The sequence below is a fragment of the Trichoplax adhaerens genome, genomic scaffold (assembly GCF_000150275.1).
Source record: "Trichoplax adhaerens TRIADscaffold_6 genomic scaffold, whole genome shotgun sequence".
Taxonomy (NCBI): domain Eukaryota; kingdom Metazoa; phylum Placozoa; class Uniplacotomia; order Trichoplacea; family Trichoplacidae; genus Trichoplax; species Trichoplax adhaerens.
This window is the reverse complement of record NW_002060948.1, coordinates 5,268,226-5,286,359: the sequence shown is the minus strand read 5'-3', so window position 1 is coordinate 5,286,359 and position 18,134 is coordinate 5,268,226. Positions and strand designations below refer to the sequence as shown.

The window sequence follows — 18,134 nt, the reverse complement described above, 5'->3', positions numbered from 1 at the left end:
TACAACTGTGCCTGTTATATCCTACAAGCCATATTCTGATCGATATCTATAATCTCGCGTTAGATGATTAGAGCTAAAAATACATTTATTGATTAAATTACGATTTTTAATCCTATCGTAGATTTATGAATTAAATTCTAAGGGAATTGCTTTACAAAGATAATTATCTTGTATCTTCTAGCAGAGTTAGCATTAAACATGATATCTACTTTCGGGAAAAGTTTCTTTGCGTAGTGATTTATTACTATACTTGTTCTCTTTTTTCTTTTAAATCGAAGATAAATGCAATATGGTAATCCTTCCTTCTCCCGAAAATGATAGTGCGCAGTACAATTAAGCAAATTGTAGAGAAAAAGATCGATTAGCATGATTAACTTTCTGTTAGAAGCCATTATTGTTGTTCTTTCAAGGATATCGCAACTATTCAATTGTAATTTCCTTCCAACTAGGACAGTAATAGCACGATCTTAATATAATAGCATTAACGTAGTGTAAGATATGATTTTACGAAATTCTACATAAAATGCGGATATCCAGCTATGGATGTTCACAGAAAATTTGATAATCGTACTTACGACTATAGTTGGCATTTATCCATTGAATTGGAATAAAAAATGGCATTTTACCGCTATTAAGTGATTTCTATTATCTTTAGATTAAGAATCATTCCGGAAAAGCTGGGAAGGATGATAATACTTTCTATGCACCTACAAATATTCGTCGATCGTATTTTAAAAGTAATACTTAGATATTCATCTTATCCTAAATGCTAACAATAAATCCTTAGCAGTCACGATAAAAAACTTTCTCATAAGTTAATATAACTTAAAGCATAATCTCTCCAACAATTTATCATAGCGCACAAATATTTTATGTAAGTTTTACTTCCAACATTGCTTGACGCGATAAAAAGTTGGCAGATTTTAATCATTGTACCTTATTTCGTCTACACTTATAAATATCTTTTCCAACGTAGCATAACGTTCAGCATTATAAAGACCCATTAGTAATTGAAGATAAAATAAACTACAATATTTTGTTTAATATTTACGAATTATCTATTTTAAGTTTTCGTGTTATCTTATCTCGGGTTTTAGATTGTATAAATTATTTGAATATAGCACTTGTTCAAAGTTTATATTCTATAATTGTTCAGTGTATGAAGATGATCATTTCAGGTTCATAAATTATTTTTAATTTGCTAAAGTTAGATAATAAAAGGGTTTAGAAAAAGCGGTAAAACCAATTCAAGTAAAATTGATACCGGAAGCTATTCTTCATTACTTTTAGCGAAAGTATCGGTACCGATCAAAGTGATTCTAAAATTTGATTTCATCTGTAAACCATAGAGGTTTAATCGATTAATACTTTAAAGTAATGCAGTCTATTTGCTTTAGCAAATAAGTAGTGGATTTGGAACATACTATCTGCAAACATACAAATGATTCTACACATTCCTAAGAGGAGTCGAGGCCTGAAATGTTTGCGGATGGATTACCTTATTATATTGATATAATGCATATAATGTAATACATAAATAGGAAAAATTAAAATTTGATAATTTAACTAATAAAGCAATAATATCTGTTTTTATATTTATCACGCAAACTAGTTTATTATCAATGATAAATAGGGTTAAGCATAAATCATTCTTCGCTCTAATTAACTAAATCTACAGTTTGTTTTACTTCTTCGTAATGGATAGGACAATCAAGAAATATGATAACCTAAATAAAAGTATACCGTGACTCCATATTAAAACTAAATTTATCTAAAGGATTGCGCCATATCTTCATGTAATATTACATTATAACATTGCTCATGTTTACAGGAAATGCTTAGTTAGTTCGGACAATAAGAACATGAAAGTTGATGTAGTTTCAAACGCAAAACATGCAGCTTCTTTTTTATCATTCTTTGCAACGCAAAATCACTGATTCAATGTATAAAGTTTAGTTTTCACGTCACATCCTAAGTTCAGCTAGTAATAAAATAGCATATTTGCGTACATAGCATCCGTGGGATGAACTACTAAATAATGACAAGATAAATCTTACGGAAATACTTATAGTAATTGTAATATTTAAGAATATTTATAGTCTATGGACAGAAAAATTACGGAAGTAAACGTAATCACGTAAGAATTTTAAGACGATGACAAGGCTTAACGGATGACTAACAATTCTTTGTCGAATTATCGTTGTTTTTCTCCAAGATTTCTTATTAATCACTTTATCATATATTACAAAAAATGAAATGATGCAGGAAGCGATCAATGAAAATATTATGTCATAGTTAGCAAAATATATCTTGATATTGTAGATATTGTCAAATTTTATAGTTTAATTGCCTACATAATTCGATTTTGACGATACCGGTTTGAAGTTGAAATTTTTTATAGATGGTAGTAAGATAGTCTGTAAACTAAAGAAATTCATTGATAGAGTGATTTTTGCGCTCGAAAATAAGATCACATGATTTGAAAAATAACGCGAACAAAATCGGAAAGCGTTAGCGTAAACTAATACTTTACATGTGAGAGTAGATGGTATCTTATAATAATAGTTTGTACTTTACTGAAGCTGCTCATTACGAGAATAAAGAAAAATATTTAATTTTAAGCAATTGGTATGAAATTTTTGTACTTTTATATTTTAACATCGATTTGACAGTAATTTATCACTAATCATGCGTTGCTTTAGTATCGTTAAAGCTATACAATTAGTCACATTTATGAAAGGCTATAATAGTATTAATTATTATGATCGATTAGTCGTTAATGATTTTCGCCGACTTATCGTATTATTATTAATGGCTAACATTGATCTGTTTCCTTAATACAAGGAAAAGAAGATAGATTTTAGTTTAAGGCTTGAAATGCTAATAAGATACCTTATAGAATCACTCCAGTATTGAATATTTCTTCAAGATTTCATGAATTTGGATGAATGTAAGTATTCGGTAGATTTCGCCTTGTCATTAAAATTGCGGCCAAAATTAGAAATGTACTGGCAATCTAAGCTAGAATGGTATTTTGCCCAAAAAATAATTGCAATTTAATAGGTAAACTCAAAATACGCTACGATATTTCTTATTATTATTATTGGGGAATTATGTCATTGCGAACAGACAATATTGAAAGCTATCATAGAAGACATACATATGAAAAGCAAATAACTTACCTAGAGGCTAATTATGCAGTTTACTCTAGTACCAGTTATAAGATTTCAGTTAGATTAGTTAGTTGCTGGTATACGTAGGTTTTACTGGTGTCTTAAATATAATGAATGATTTAAAAGAGATGGAGGTAAAAATACTGTAATTCAATTTTACATACTATACTAAGCCACTCCGGAGATTTAAAATTATTATATGGCACCTTCGATACGCAGTGTTAGGGAAAATTTGACACAATGTATTTACAATCAATCTGATACAGCGTCTGTTACTAAGAATTTTAAATGATGCTTTATTAGAGAAGCTATTGGAAAGAATACAGCTATTAATCGTAAAGCAATTGCTAGATTGGATGTTTATTGATATTTAACAAATCAAAATTTTTGATTGTGTATTGGCATCTGTGTGGTTCTATCGTCGTTGTGCCTATACAGACGACTTTGCCTGCTGTATCTAAGCCAAATTTGAATTTCTATCGATATCTAGTCAGGCGTAAGCCTTATTGAGTCTAAATTTAACATAGAATGGTTTCCGAACAAGCTGATTGGAGTCATAGAAATATCCGCTTATCTCGTTGAAGTGACACGAATTTTAATAAGAATTATTCATTTCTAATCTAGTTGATAGCTAAGAATATAAGTTTTAATCGCGGTAATGGGCATAATTGCCACCTTAATATTTTTAATCTATCTAAATGAAAACAAATGCAATGTTGAACAGAAAGTTAAGAAAATCTTCAGAATTCAAGTACATCAATCGTAGATTTGTAAATAGTAAAAATTTTCAATATTGTATATCCAGCAGAGATGGTTCGATATGGAATCTCACGAAATGGTATGAAATTGATTAATGGTGTTAATTTTAAATATGTACTATCGTAGTATTCATCACTTTTTATTTATTTTACCGACGTGTAAGGAAAGTACGATATTTCCTAGAATTTTGCATTTATTATGCTTCGTAGGAATCTACTAGATTACCTAGCATTTTCTGTTGACGTCCTCGCTACCGATATTCGAGCACATCATACTATACTACATCTACAAACTTGACTACGATAGCTGTCTGGGTTGAGCAATCTCCATTGACATTCTAACCATTTTGATTAGTGGTAATCCTAATGAGGGCAATAAATATAGATGGATTTATAATAGATGGTATTAAAATATTTATCCCTATTGAATTAAATGAGAGTTAGAGAGTAGATATTGCTTTAGTGGTATTCCGTGAAGCGAGAACTACTATGAGTGGGATCTAAATTACGGTCGATCGAACGATATTATCAATTCTTCCGTCACTTTATGCTTTATAATAATTAATTAACGACAGATTTATGAACTATTTCTTGTCGATAGAAATCATTGATGGTAAAATACAGAAAAGGTAACGTTACAATTATGAAATATTGAAGAATGAGATATGAAATTATATTTTTCAGCTTTATTTTAATACTAGTAAATTTTCTCATCGATATTACGTCAAGAAACTGTTAAATTTATTCGGCAGCTACGCTCATCACGAAATTGACTTTAAATTTACGCGTTTACCTTTACTGTTTTTATTTCATCAAGAATGCAATTACTAATGAAATACAGGTTCCGATATTATTAACATACAGATAATCTGAATATATTTAACTGAACTTTCACACGATTAAATTTAAAGTCTTATTTTATTATCACCCGTATAGAGTATAAATTCTAGGTAATAGAATAAGTACGTGTCACAAACCAGCTTCGTGACAAGGATAACGTAAAACAAATCTCTAAATTACTATAGTCTCCGGGATTCAGTATCCCTTAACTACCTCACAAGAATTTAGACGTCTTTGATTCTACGTTAAACTCAACTAGACAATTGAGAACTACTTTATTCAACTATCTGAAGGGCTTATATACCCTGCTACAGCAGCTAACATTCACGAGTTATCTACTAACTAATTTTTCACAGTCGCAATACAATATGTCCATTCACAGAATCATTTCAGTACACATTACAGCACAGCATTAAATTCACTGTAACAAATTTATAATTAGAGTAATTCCTATTGTAAGTAACTAGTTGTAATATAATATCACTATATTATCTTAACCAAATTTAGATAGCTATTTCTTCACGGTAGTTCGTACCGTGACAGTACGATATAATATTCGTTTCTAATACTGATAGCTTATACGAGCATATTAAAATTTTTATCCTTTAAAAACGTTTTCCTTACAGAGCATGGCATAGTATTAATATAATATTTTTGCCATATTGTATTCGCGTGGTGTAAATGTATAATGAAACCGGTACAATGATATAATTTATCGCATTAACAGATAGTAGTATGTCTAGTAACCATCTTTGCCTGTACTAATACTATCAATTCCTGGATAAAGGCTATGATACACTACTGGTTACTTTTAAGGTTAGCACATGCTAAAATCGTAAATGCTATTTCCTACTTTTTTACGATGAAGACAATACATATGCACAATTTTTAAATTTCAGTGCATTAATAATTAATGTTTGTTTATGACCTTGAGAATAAAGTAATTTCTAACATTTTCAAGGCTTTGAGGTTCCCGAAGGCAGATATTCAAATTAGTAGCTTACTTATGCAATAACCATACCACTTTTATGTAATAAATGCTTTGCAAAATCAACTTACTATAAGGTATGCAAGTAAAAACGTTGATTATCGAAATTAGAAAAATTTCCATTCTTTAAATTAAGCCTTATTAATTCAACACTAACTTAGAAGCTACATAACATAGTTTGTAAATCATAAGTTATATTACACTTTTCAACTGAAAACCAACAGCGAAATTGTTACAGTGTTAAATACTGTATTACAGTAGAAATAACTATGTTAGGATAATTCTGTTAGACTATCCTTATTTAGTTAACTTCTAATTTGGATATACTGTATTTTAATATAGCACTGACTTTTATGACAGTGACACTTATACACATACTGAAATTATAATAGTTATAATAGGGAATGCAAATCATCTGCTTACAGTTCGAATCATTGTGATTGTAATTTACTTATGATAGACTGTAAATTATCATGGAAATGTTCCGTGATAGGACATATCGTAATCTGACTATTCTGTATTAGTTATTACATGTCTATGTTCGTAAATACTGTTGTCTGCATTAAGAGAGCAGTAGCTAAAATTAATATCCAATTCAGTAAATGATTCTAATGTTAATTGTATTAACTATGACTCATGAACTATTGAGGAATAGTATATAAATGCAGTATATCGTGAAATAAAGAGAATTGTCCAACTTAGTGTTTAACGTAAAATACGAGGCGTTTAAGTCTTTGTGTAGTCTGCTAGTAGAGCAAAAGTGCTCGTGATAGTGCAGATATCGTTCCTTGATACGTAGTTCAAGGAATTGACTTATTGATCGTAGATTACGTTATCTTGTTGCAAAGCTGTTTTGTGACAGAAATCAACTCTAATGAACTTCGAAAAACTAATAGCATTAATAGTTGGTATAGCGATATGCTACATTGTTTTTTAACCAAATATGAAACTATACTGCAATTGGCGGTAGAAAATTTCAAAACATTTAGCTATAAAACCAAATTTTGTTCTTTGCATGAATGGTTGGTTATTATTTAATGCTTTGTTTGTGGTCATAATACTGGAATATAGATGATATAGTTAATTCAAAGCTAATATCGATGCATGTGCTCACCATTAAAATTAAAGGGCATGAGTAACGTTTCTTGCCTCGGATTAGTTTCTATCCTTGCTCTAAGCCGATAGTTATTGAAACCGTATCAATAAATACAGTTTTCAAGGGTTGTTATGGAAATTTACCACCTGAAATAATAATATATCAACACTGAATTGAAACAATATCCTTGTAAGGCCTTAACTAGAAAGTCAATATCGTTTAGAATAATGTCTATTATTAGCAATAAAAGAAGTCTGGTAGGCAGGCCGATTCTATGTTGGGGGTAAAAAATAAAGAAATAAGATTTGTATTGTGCTTTATCTGACGTATTTTTACTACAACTATAGTTCGCATAGTAGTTGAATGAATCTTATTGAATACAAATCATGTAAATTATCTTTTCTATCCTTTAGCTTTTCTCAGTCAGTGATTTCTAATGTCTATTACCGTTACGTTTATTTTTATATTCTTTTGTCACATCATCACAAATTATCAGACGTTGGAGGACATAAAGCTTCATCGAATTTGCTCATAAATACTAATATTTAAATGGAGAATTCAAAGATAAAAGTGGTAAAATAGAGTATCTATTGCTTGATTTTACGCTTAATCTGTATTTTGCTATGCGATAACGGCAATTAATATCGCTTACTATGTCTCAGCGATCGATTACATGACAGCAATAATTTTGATAGAAGTGATGAGTTACTACCAGTCTAATTCATCTATTCTGATACTATTAATCAGGAACATATTTATTTTCGAGGTCTGCTTAATCTATTTCGAAATTTTCCTTTAAAGTAAATCAACTCATAAAGAACGCTTTACTAACAGAACGTTGTCATATCATGTTTATCCGTTACATATTCACCTAGGTCATTTTTGTTATTGACTGTATGTAGCCGCTGCAGATACTTTGCTATTTCAAACAACATTTATTCACCATAATTGATGGTCTAGCTTACGATCGTTAAATATATTTATCGTTTCCACAGCCTGAGATTAACTTCTCGCTTAATTTAACGTATTAAATTGGACTATACGACCAGATCATGAATTGACTACATGATTCCAAACCCTATTTTGGATACTAGCATCCATAAATTAATAAGCTTTACTATACTGATTATATTTGATTGATTCTTATCAGTGGAGTCGAGAGATTATTTTTATCTTTGAATGTCTGAAACTAAAATTTAATATCTTAGTAGAATAGATATCCATCAATATATCTAATTACGTGAATAACTAAAAAATTACTATTCCACTTTCAACCATTTCCATCGTGGCTAATTAATAAATGACTAATTCTGCGGCATAAAGAGTCCATAGCTGCAGATTTAGTAATGTTTTGGCTGAAATATTTAAAATTACTGTGTTGTATCTGAAACATTTCGTATCAAATAAATGCCATTTGCTTCTAATTTATTCTTGGCAATTTGTACCTTTGGTAGACCATTTGACGAAATCTGATATAATTTCAATTGATAAACTGGCATTTTTTATCTTTAGGAAATAGAATCTATCAAAGTTGATAACCATAAAGGTAAATGGAGCCAAGAGATGTTTTTAAAGCAGTTAGAGACAATAACAGGTGAACTTTGTACGAATTCATATCAATAATTTCGACGATACATTACTCATCTTTCTGATATCTAATCCTAATAAATCTTGGAAATGTTGATTAAGTGATTTTATGTACTAATATCATATTATTATATTGCACACTATAGCTTCAAAACTTTCAAACCATGTTGTTAGTCGTTTAAGCTACCAAGAAATTATAGACCTCAAATTAGTTTTTGACGCATTTGATATCGATGAAGATAGGTAATATTATTTCCTTCATTAATTGCCTGCTTATCGCATTTGTTAAACTTATTCTATTTCTAAATGATCATTAATCATCAACATCTGATAGTCATATCTTCATTATGCGGTTATATTTGTGACTAATCTTTTGGCAATTGTTAGCTATTAGATAATGATAATAATTTAAAAATTCTACAAAAGACCTGTGGCTTGTTTGAAGCATTTTGCGATTTGAATTGTTGTATCTATTACATCTCGTAACTCTACAATTATACATTCGAATATTGTATTAAACCCATCTTTATTAGAAACATTATTTTCTATTAGAACATTCTCTTAGTGATATCTTTATGATATTAAATTTATAGGGTGATGCAATTCAGTACTAATGGAATAAACTAAAAATTTTAAGATATCAAATTAATAAAAAAATATTTTTACAATTCGATCTCTTCTTATAGATCATTGGAATGTCATGAAATGCAACGAGCATTAAGAGTGCTAGGCTACAGGTTAAAATTAGACGCTGTTCAGGGTAAGTTCTGTGTCTCGATCTAGTCTAATGATAAAATTAGCTCAGTAGTTTTTTACGGAATCATTACATTTAAAATTGTCTTTTAAGTGGCGAAATGTTCCGCTAGGTTCGTATTGCATATTGATTTAATTTATCGTAGCTTTTGTAACATACTAATTTCGCGTTTGTCTGCATAAATAATGTTCCATGTCATCATTACGACATAAGAACTGAGCGTGAATAATTCAAGGTAGAGTAAATGATTTTGTAAGTTCTGTAGTAAAAGTGAATGCACAGAAAATTAATGATTACGTAATTTAAGTATGCGGTAGCTTCACACTAGCTGCACAGATAAATTCAAAACCTTTGCATAATCATAAACTATTAATATTATAAAATGTTTCAATACCTTCTTTCGGTTAAATAAATTGTCTGTAATCTTTACGTACATCACCGAATCAATAATTATGCATTAATTTAAAATTGCAAAGGTATATAAATATATCGGTAAAGCAAATGGTATTGCAACTAATTATAAAGTACTAGTGAGTGTCATTTACCGCAAAGATATCGGTATTATTTAGGAAATTTAATGAAATTGAAATGCTTTCGATTATAGTCAATTTTCATTCAATGACTTTCTGGAGTTCATTAGTGATCAAGGCGTTAATGATAGAGGAACTTTCGATGAAATTTCTCAGGTATACTCAAAGATAGTACATGTCTCGATTCTCGAGCAGCATTCTGTATATTCACGTTGAAGACTTGTAGTTACCAATAGTTCATGTTCCTCGCCTAGTAACTATATTTTGGCCACATGAAATACTTATCAAGCCCAATTAAAAGCTGTAAAATTTATTACCATTAATTTTAGAAAGCAATTTTAATTTTATATTTTAATTTTTTAGGCATTCGACTTATTTGACTATGGTATGTAATGAGTGCTGATATTGTACAATTTAATTTAATTTCCTGTAATTGAAAAGTAGATACAATCATGTTTTGCCACTTTTAAAATATAGTTTCTAATACCTTGCTTAGATAGGCGGCTGAAGTTATAAATTTACGTAATAAAATTGCCATTAATATGTTAAATACTAGATAAAAGTGGAAAAATAACTTTAGATAATCTAAAGCGAGCTGAAAGAGAATGTGGAATGAAATTATCTGATCACGAATTACAGAATATGATTGATGTAGCTGACTGCGATGGAGATGGTCAGATTAGTAAAGACGAATTTATGATAATCATGCAGAAAACTTGCATGTTTTCAAACTAGTCCTTAATATGTTAACATTATAAATTACCGCTACTATTTAAATAGCCGCAGTAGGAACTAGCTTTTATCAAGTGCCTAGTTGAACAGTTAGGTTTGAAAATAAATATGAAAAGCCTGCCGTGAAATCCGCCCTATACGTTTCACACATGACATTTTGGCAGCCTTATATTCATTTTTATTATCTAAATTTCGTAATCAATTAGCAGTATTTTGAGCTTAAGAAATGGGAAAATTTTTGAAATTTCATTATCAATGCGGCAATTAGTAGATAACTATGTACAAATCATTTAAATTCCAGCGTAAGTAAGTATCACCGTAAATATATTGCAAAGAATGGTAGATTAATTTCTGATATTCACGATTTTATAACAACTTCATTTATAATGCTTCACTTCTTTGTATTCGACATATTAAATTAGCACGTCATTTTTCTTAAATTTTCTGGAATTTAATGAAACTTCTTGAGGCTAAATAATAGTACTAAAGTAAAGTAAGATTTAAGTTATTGACATACGACTGGTTTTAGGTATTACATATTACTTACTACTAAGTTGGGATAATAACAAATTATAGCGTATAAGTTTGAAGTCAGATTATTGATTAGCCCGAAAGTCAATAAAAATTTTAGCATACCTTGATCGCAGTTTGTAACGCTATATAGAACTTTGACCAAAATATATAGCGAATGAAGTACGGTAAATTTCGATCGGGTCACGATTGACTATTAGCTTTACTTAGATTTATTCTATATGAAAATACCAAGCATTACTGTAATTATATTTCTGTTACGTCATGATTTAAAAATTCATTCTTGTTCTATAATGATAACTATGGGCTTCTAATTCTTTTTATCTGCATTTAATAAAAGTAGTAGTATTGTCAGGTATAGTAAACAAGTACAGCAATATTGAGAGCATATACTTTGCAATTATTCTACAAATACGCAAAATATACAAGTATACAATCTATAATTAAGTATGTTACTTCAAATCGCAACCTACTATGTATATGCAACTATTTAATGACGACGTGCGCTTATTACGGATAGCAATAAAGAAAAAATATATATTATCACATAAAACTAGCTTATTTGACCCCAGGTAGAATAGTTGAATGATTAATTTAGTAGAATGATAAACAAACATATCATTTTCTATATAAAATATATTGCCTATCTATCGCAAACCAGCTTCGTAACAAAGCTAACGTAAAATAAATCTCTAAATTACTATAGTCTCTGGGATTTAGCATCCCTTAGCTATCTTACAAGAATTTAGACGCCTTTGCTTCAACGTTAAACAACTATAGAACTCTTCTTTTATTCAACTATCTGCCGAGCTTCAATACCCTTCGGTAGCTGTTATCTTGTATGAGCGATAACAGTTCATGAAATTTAGTTCGTATTGGATAGCTAAATTAATACAGAAATCATTCATAATCTTAGACATGTACTGAACGATTCTAGACAACTAGATTATAGTATGTCCATGCAAAGAATTATTTATAGCATCATCTATAATTAAATATCTTCAGGATATTCATCATAAGTGTTACAAGACATAACACTATAATCAATTAACATTAGTTACCGTATAAGAGCTTTTAATATAGTACAGCATAGTTTTCTGCAACAAAATAATAACAACTGTAATTCTTATTGTAAGTCATTATTAATTATCTCCGTATATAAATGCTAACCACTAAATTTAATCATTTGCCCTTCACGGAGGTTCATACCGTGACATTATCCTACAATAAAAGCATTAGTATTTTATACGTCTATCTAATTCACTTGCATTATTTATATGACTCTATCGCTACTTGAAATAGATACGTACAATTTAGTAAAAATATATTTATAACGTCTAAATGGAATAAAAGTAGAATAGATCGTCTCGAGCAAATTCATACGATTTGAAGCATCTAGTATATTGTACCTGATGTTAGCGTAGTACTAGTAGATAGATTTGAATAATTGCAATGTTCTTTATCGAGCTTATACCAAACTATTGCATAAGTAACTAATATCTACATTAACCCACAAAGCTATCCCACAATTCTTGACTTTTAACATGCAACATTCATTAAATCCCTTTAAATATATGACTAATACTAATAAAATCATCTAAGATAAAGGTGATGGCGATTGCGCAGATATAGTGCAAGCAGCCCTAATATAGCAATTACATCATCTAACTGCTATTCGTTGTAATGGCAACGCCTAAACAATTTCTTTGTCAGGCTATAGCACACTCTTTCTATGCCGTGAATATCATTGGCTAAGGCACTATAATAATACTGTAATTGAAATGAATTGACTATGAGTCATCTTCGAAAGGCTATACTGAAATATAGTAGTGTTTGATACAGCTGAAAGTTGAAAACGCAATAGACTAAGACGTGTTTTGCCGGGAAATTAAAGGTAAGAAATGATAATTATAATGACATCCGCTGCATATTTGCAACATAAATAGTAACGTACATTGTGGCCATTTAATGATATTTTTGCTCCCTGTAGGCGTCGATTACTACTGATTTTGCCGAATGCCATCAACATTTCAGCTTTAAAATCTTCTTTCCTATCGATCATATTAATTGACTGCTATAGAAATATTCTGGTAAGATATGCCTCAAGCTGTTATATTATCCTAACTGGATAGATACTTGATGATATACAAAAACAATAAAAAATTTTATAATTAACCATTCTACGTGTTCATTAAAAACATTTGATGCAAAGTTACTATCATTTTACGCTAAGAGACATTGACTATTGGCCTGATTCTATCATCTTAATTCAGCTTGCAGATCATCTTTATATCATCTTTTGAAAGCAAAAAAGAAGTCAACGTTGTCAATTAGACGAGAATGTCGCTAAAACTACTCTCAAACCCAAGTAATAGTAATAGGAGAAATAACAGCAAGTCTGAACCCGTTCAATTTGACATTAATACGGATTTAGAATACATCAAACTTCCGCGCATAGATAAAATTAAGAAGAAACAATCTGAAATTGAAAAACCGCCGTCGACCTTAGGAAAGAAATGCCGAGAGCACTCTCTTAGAATTCGACGAATGAAAGGTACGGCACACTAATAATATCACTATTATTTAGCATAGGGTAGTAGACCTTACAAATGAAACTGGTAATAAATATAAGTCTCGTTTGATCGGGTGAATTTTGACATTATTGCAAACTAAATGAAATCAATTTTCTAAAATTTTTTAAATTTTACTGTCCAGTACAGCATTTTTTCAAACAGACTTAGAAATCAAATATTATCACGTGTATTTCATACTGTAACGGTGTGATGACTAAATTATTACTATATTAATACATTCTATTTGCTACACAATCAAATTGATCGACAAATTGGTTTATTGAAGCTTTCTACAGTATTCTAATAGACAATATAAATATGTAACACAGACTGATCTCGGTAGTTTATATGGATGTTACAGTGCTCAATTATGTAAATTGCTATAATAAAGTGATCCTTATTTATGCAGAGCCATTACCAATGAGGCAAAGAGCCCTACCCCAATCGTTTTGGCAGGAGCTAGAAACTTCGGAAACATCGCGCCAGCCTCTACCAACATCATTACCTCCACTATTTGTACATGACAGCTACGAAGATATAGCATCCACCAGACCAGTTACTCCTCCCGGAGAAAAAATCTTACCGCGCCCAGCAAAGTTTAAAAAAATTACTCATGGAGATCCGCATCTCTTATTTCGCTTATTTGATGGCGCACAAGATCAGAATAAGAAGTCTACACCAACCACTAAACGTGGAAGGTAAACAATCTTATTTATATACTGTATGCCTGATAGAATTCAGATTTATACTTAATTTAAATACCTTAAAGAGAATATAGAAACTTTATAATTGTCTGAATGGAAGATTGCCAAATTTTTATAGTCTTGACGTAAATTGTATTCGATTTCAGTGTTATAGACATTCAGCTATGAGTCTATATATTCATTAACAGTTACAAATTAACATCTCAGTATGATACTAAATAAGGCTTTTATTCATATTATGATCAGGCCGTCCAGAAAGTCCAGGCTTATGAATGCTCCTGATTATGAAGAAGATCCTTACTTGAGTGTTAATTTCCCAAGTTTATCACTTCATGAATCGAAGAAAGATTTAAATCCTCCAGCCCTAGCGATCATGAAAATGGACGTTAATAGTTTCACTACAATCGATTTACCTGTCCTCACAGAAAATGTAAATTATTCCGCTATATTATCTGATGTTGTAGCAAAAATGTAATATTCAAATTGTCAAATTCGCGATTGGATTACTGGATTTTGCGTTTATGTCATAAACTGGTAGGCAAGATGATAGACACTCTTTAAAAAGGATTACCAGTAGCTAATAACGATGTGAGTTGTGTAAATCAAGGACTATGGATATCTAGTAAAAATTCTTTCGATTATAATAGGAGAATATTAGAAATAGGATATATTTAGAAATTTTATGATTCTTATAGAGTATAGTAAATCTTCGACAACTTAGGAGTTAAAAATTTATAATATTGAAGTAAGTTTGATTCGAACGGGCGATAAGTCTGTAAAAGTAATGTTATAATCTTACCTACAAAATGTACAAATATTTATAAGTAATCTCAAATCGACGTTTCTATATCTACTAGTGTAATCGATACGATGATAATTTCTTATATGGTGAGTAATTCAGCCATGAGTTCTTCTCTGTTTAGCGATTACAATAGTATTGCATCAAATTTGCATCGACTTTACTACATCATACAGGCGTATTTATTCTCTACTACGCTATCATTGCATTATAACTTGTAAGTAGGTAGCCATTCAGGTAAACATTTTACTCGACAATCATTTAAGAATCGAAAAGTGGTACACACTTCCTCAAGTACCATGATCAGAATCTGCTTTGATGCAGTATTCGAATACTCGTTTAAATTAGTAAATTAATAACGATTATGTACGCTGACCATTAATACCAATAGCAAAAATACTTTTCTATAGTTTACGATAATGTGAATAATTATAATTTTGAAATACTAGCTATAATTACAACTTTGAACCGCTGTTAACAGTAATTTCATTTAAATAATTTTCAATAATAAATAAAATTAAATGGAATTCATATCAAATATAGATTGGAGATTCTCTTATTTCGTTTATATTAATTTCATTTGTCACATCTAGAGGCCAGTAGCCGTAGCTATCATCATCATTAACGATACATGAGGTAGAATAGTATGAAAGAAACATGTAATATCAATAAGTCGTACTTTCAATTTGATAGCCGTAAGGTATACTGTATAATACACCTACAGCACTCGTACTATGGGATGGAAGGATGGCAAAGCTAAGCCTCTCGTTAGCATCCTGAATACTACAATCCTCTCTACTACGTAGATATTGAAGGTTACTTGCTCTTTCCTGTAAAGTTGGAGTTCTGAAATGGAAAGTAGTACCATCTTGCGTTGGAAGTTCGTTTTGAATATTCTTTATTAGTTATTGTTATCAATTCACTATCAAGGCGCTATATTTAATTAACATACTCAATGTAAGCTTAGCAAAGCCTAGAAAATACATCACTGTAACTGCAACCAGCTAACTTTCAAAGAAATCCTCTAACATAAAATTCAATGATATTTTGCATCAATTTCGAGCTAGAACTTTTAGAGCTAAAAACAGATTGCAACGATTGCGACTTTGAGAGGTTACAACAGTAATCAATACGGTACGTTGCTGACACTGTTGTACTCATACATTTCTCATCGACTAGTCTAAAATTGTGGCAATCAATCGATCTCCTTTGGTTGGTATCAAGACTTTACAACCAATTCAGATCGCTATGCCTAAGAATAAATGTAAATGAATAAATAGCATGATAATAGGAAAATCTATTAAAATTTGTCACATCTCTGGTACTCATTGCATTGTACAGTATTTACAACGTCTTATATCGTATCACATATGAATGTTAACTGCACACATGCCTTTGTTTGTCTATTTTAGATAGGCTTACCATGGTAGGTATACTTCACAATGCCACTGTCAAATTTTAAAAGCTACCTACTCGAGTAGACATAAAGACTAACTACTGCATATCATTCATTTATCCAAATTAAATTGATGTATACTATACTTGTATTAGTGATCTTTGACTCTTTTAAAAGTTACGAATATCCAAAGAATCGTAAAAATATCTTACGACCTTACGTACTGTGCATCTACTGTACTATCATTGTGATATCAGCTGCAATCATTTACAATAAGGCTGCTACAAAGCACTATTTTATAAATGATAACGAAACTTAATTTGTTATAGAGTAGGAGGGATTCCAGGTCAACACTGCACTTGATAAAGCTTCCCAATTGGTGTGGATGTTTCATAGATAGCAAAATAGTATCTTCCTTGGCTAGTTACAATCGAGTTGGAAAACTTCACTGGTAAGCATCACGGATCCACTTTTAAGAATTTTCCCCTTTAAGTTTCTTAAAAGCTGAACTAAGCATTTGGTTACACATAGCAGCATAAGGATTCATTTCGACAACTTGTGCTTTTGCAAAGTCGTTTCCTAACGCCGCCGCACGTTTAAAATCATCCAACGCAGCGTCGTCATCACCTGATAATTTCTTAAGCAAAGCTCGTTGGGTATAAGCTTGTGATGCAGACAATCCTTTCCCAGAACTGAATTCAATGGTTTTGTCAAGATCTGCCATTGCACCATCGATGTCTCCATGTAATCGAAGTGCTTGCGCTCGATTATTATAACCGGACGGTCTGCTAGGCAAAAGCTGAATCGATTCACTAAACTTGTTGATTGCACTAGCCACGTCTCCTCTTTCCGCATGCTTGATCCCTTCTACTTCTAATTGCTTCGCTCGTTCTAGTAACTGCGAATCATATTCACTATCAATTAAAGTATCACTTGGTTTTGCAGTGGCCGCTGAGGCATCACCTAGCGGCAGGTGAGGATTGAAAATGCAATTTAACACAGCGTTATCCTTGTCGGAACAAGTTACTTCGGCCATTTTTGGCCTTTTATCACATCAGTTATCGACTTACTGTCCTTTACATAACTGGTACAGTAGTCAAGCCTACAAACTGGTACAGTAGTCAAGTCTACATACTGGTACAGTAGTCAAGTCTACATACTGGTACATTTGTCAAGTCATGATTTTGACTTACTGACTATAGGGAGGGTACAGTACAAACCTATCGTATTATCTACTGTACTGTACAGTAGATAGTACTATAGTTCCGTACTATACTATTCCATAAAAGTAGATCTCTCTCCATAAATAAACATTTCATCCAGGTAATAGAGTCTACTGAGAGTGTCTGAGACCAATCTATCGTCAAATTTCTAAAAATTATCAGCTACTCTAAGTGTAGAAGCCAATATCGTTATAATGAGTTTTTAATTCGAGTAATGCAGATCGATCGGTACAGCCTTTACGGTACTGCCTTTCAGGAATGATCAGCAAAAGTAAGTTTCTGGCTTGTTTCAAGCAAGATGGAAAGGCTCCTTAATAATGATATTAATAGATTATCCGACCACAACGCCCATTGACATGATAAAGTGCTAATATTTTAAGATATATACATATATATATATATAAATACGTAGAATAACATGGTGCAGTTCATGCATTAACTACCTAGTAA

At 30.9% G+C, this 18,134-nt stretch overlaps 3 protein-coding genes across 3 annotated transcripts; 2 read left to right on the top strand and 1 right to left on the bottom strand.

Moving 5' to 3' along the window:
* Nucleotides 1–7,082: 7,082 nt before the first annotated feature.
* On the top strand, nt 7,083–10,461 carry TRIADDRAFT_57703 (uncharacterized protein; the record flags this gene model as incomplete). Its single annotated transcript, XM_002113827.1, has 8 exons — nt 7,083–7,112; nt 8,368–8,449; nt 8,589–8,685; nt 9,129–9,202; nt 9,290–9,308; nt 9,801–9,882; nt 10,090–10,111; nt 10,283–10,461. The coding sequence occupies 8 exons, from the start codon at nt 7,083–7,085 to the stop codon at nt 10,459–10,461; spliced, it is 585 nt and encodes a 194-aa protein (XP_002113863.1).
* Nucleotides 10,462–13,329: 2,868 nt separating this feature from the next.
* TRIADDRAFT_64039 (uncharacterized protein) lies at nt 13,330–14,741 on the top strand (the record flags this gene model as incomplete). Its single annotated transcript, XM_002113826.1, has 3 exons — nt 13,330–13,543; nt 13,972–14,260; nt 14,513–14,741. The coding sequence occupies 3 exons, from the start codon at nt 13,330–13,332 to the stop codon at nt 14,739–14,741; spliced, it is 732 nt and encodes a 243-aa protein (XP_002113862.1).
* A 2,192-nt stretch (nt 14,742–16,933) lies between these two features.
* Nucleotides 16,934–17,497, bottom strand: TRIADDRAFT_26445 (uncharacterized protein; the record flags this gene model as incomplete). The annotated part of the gene is made up of 1 exon (XM_002113443.1): nt 16,934–17,497. One exon carries the CDS (start codon nt 17,495–17,497, stop codon nt 16,934–16,936), a length of 564 nt encoding a protein of 187 aa, XP_002113479.1.
* Between the last annotated feature and the right edge of the window lie 637 nt (nt 17,498–18,134).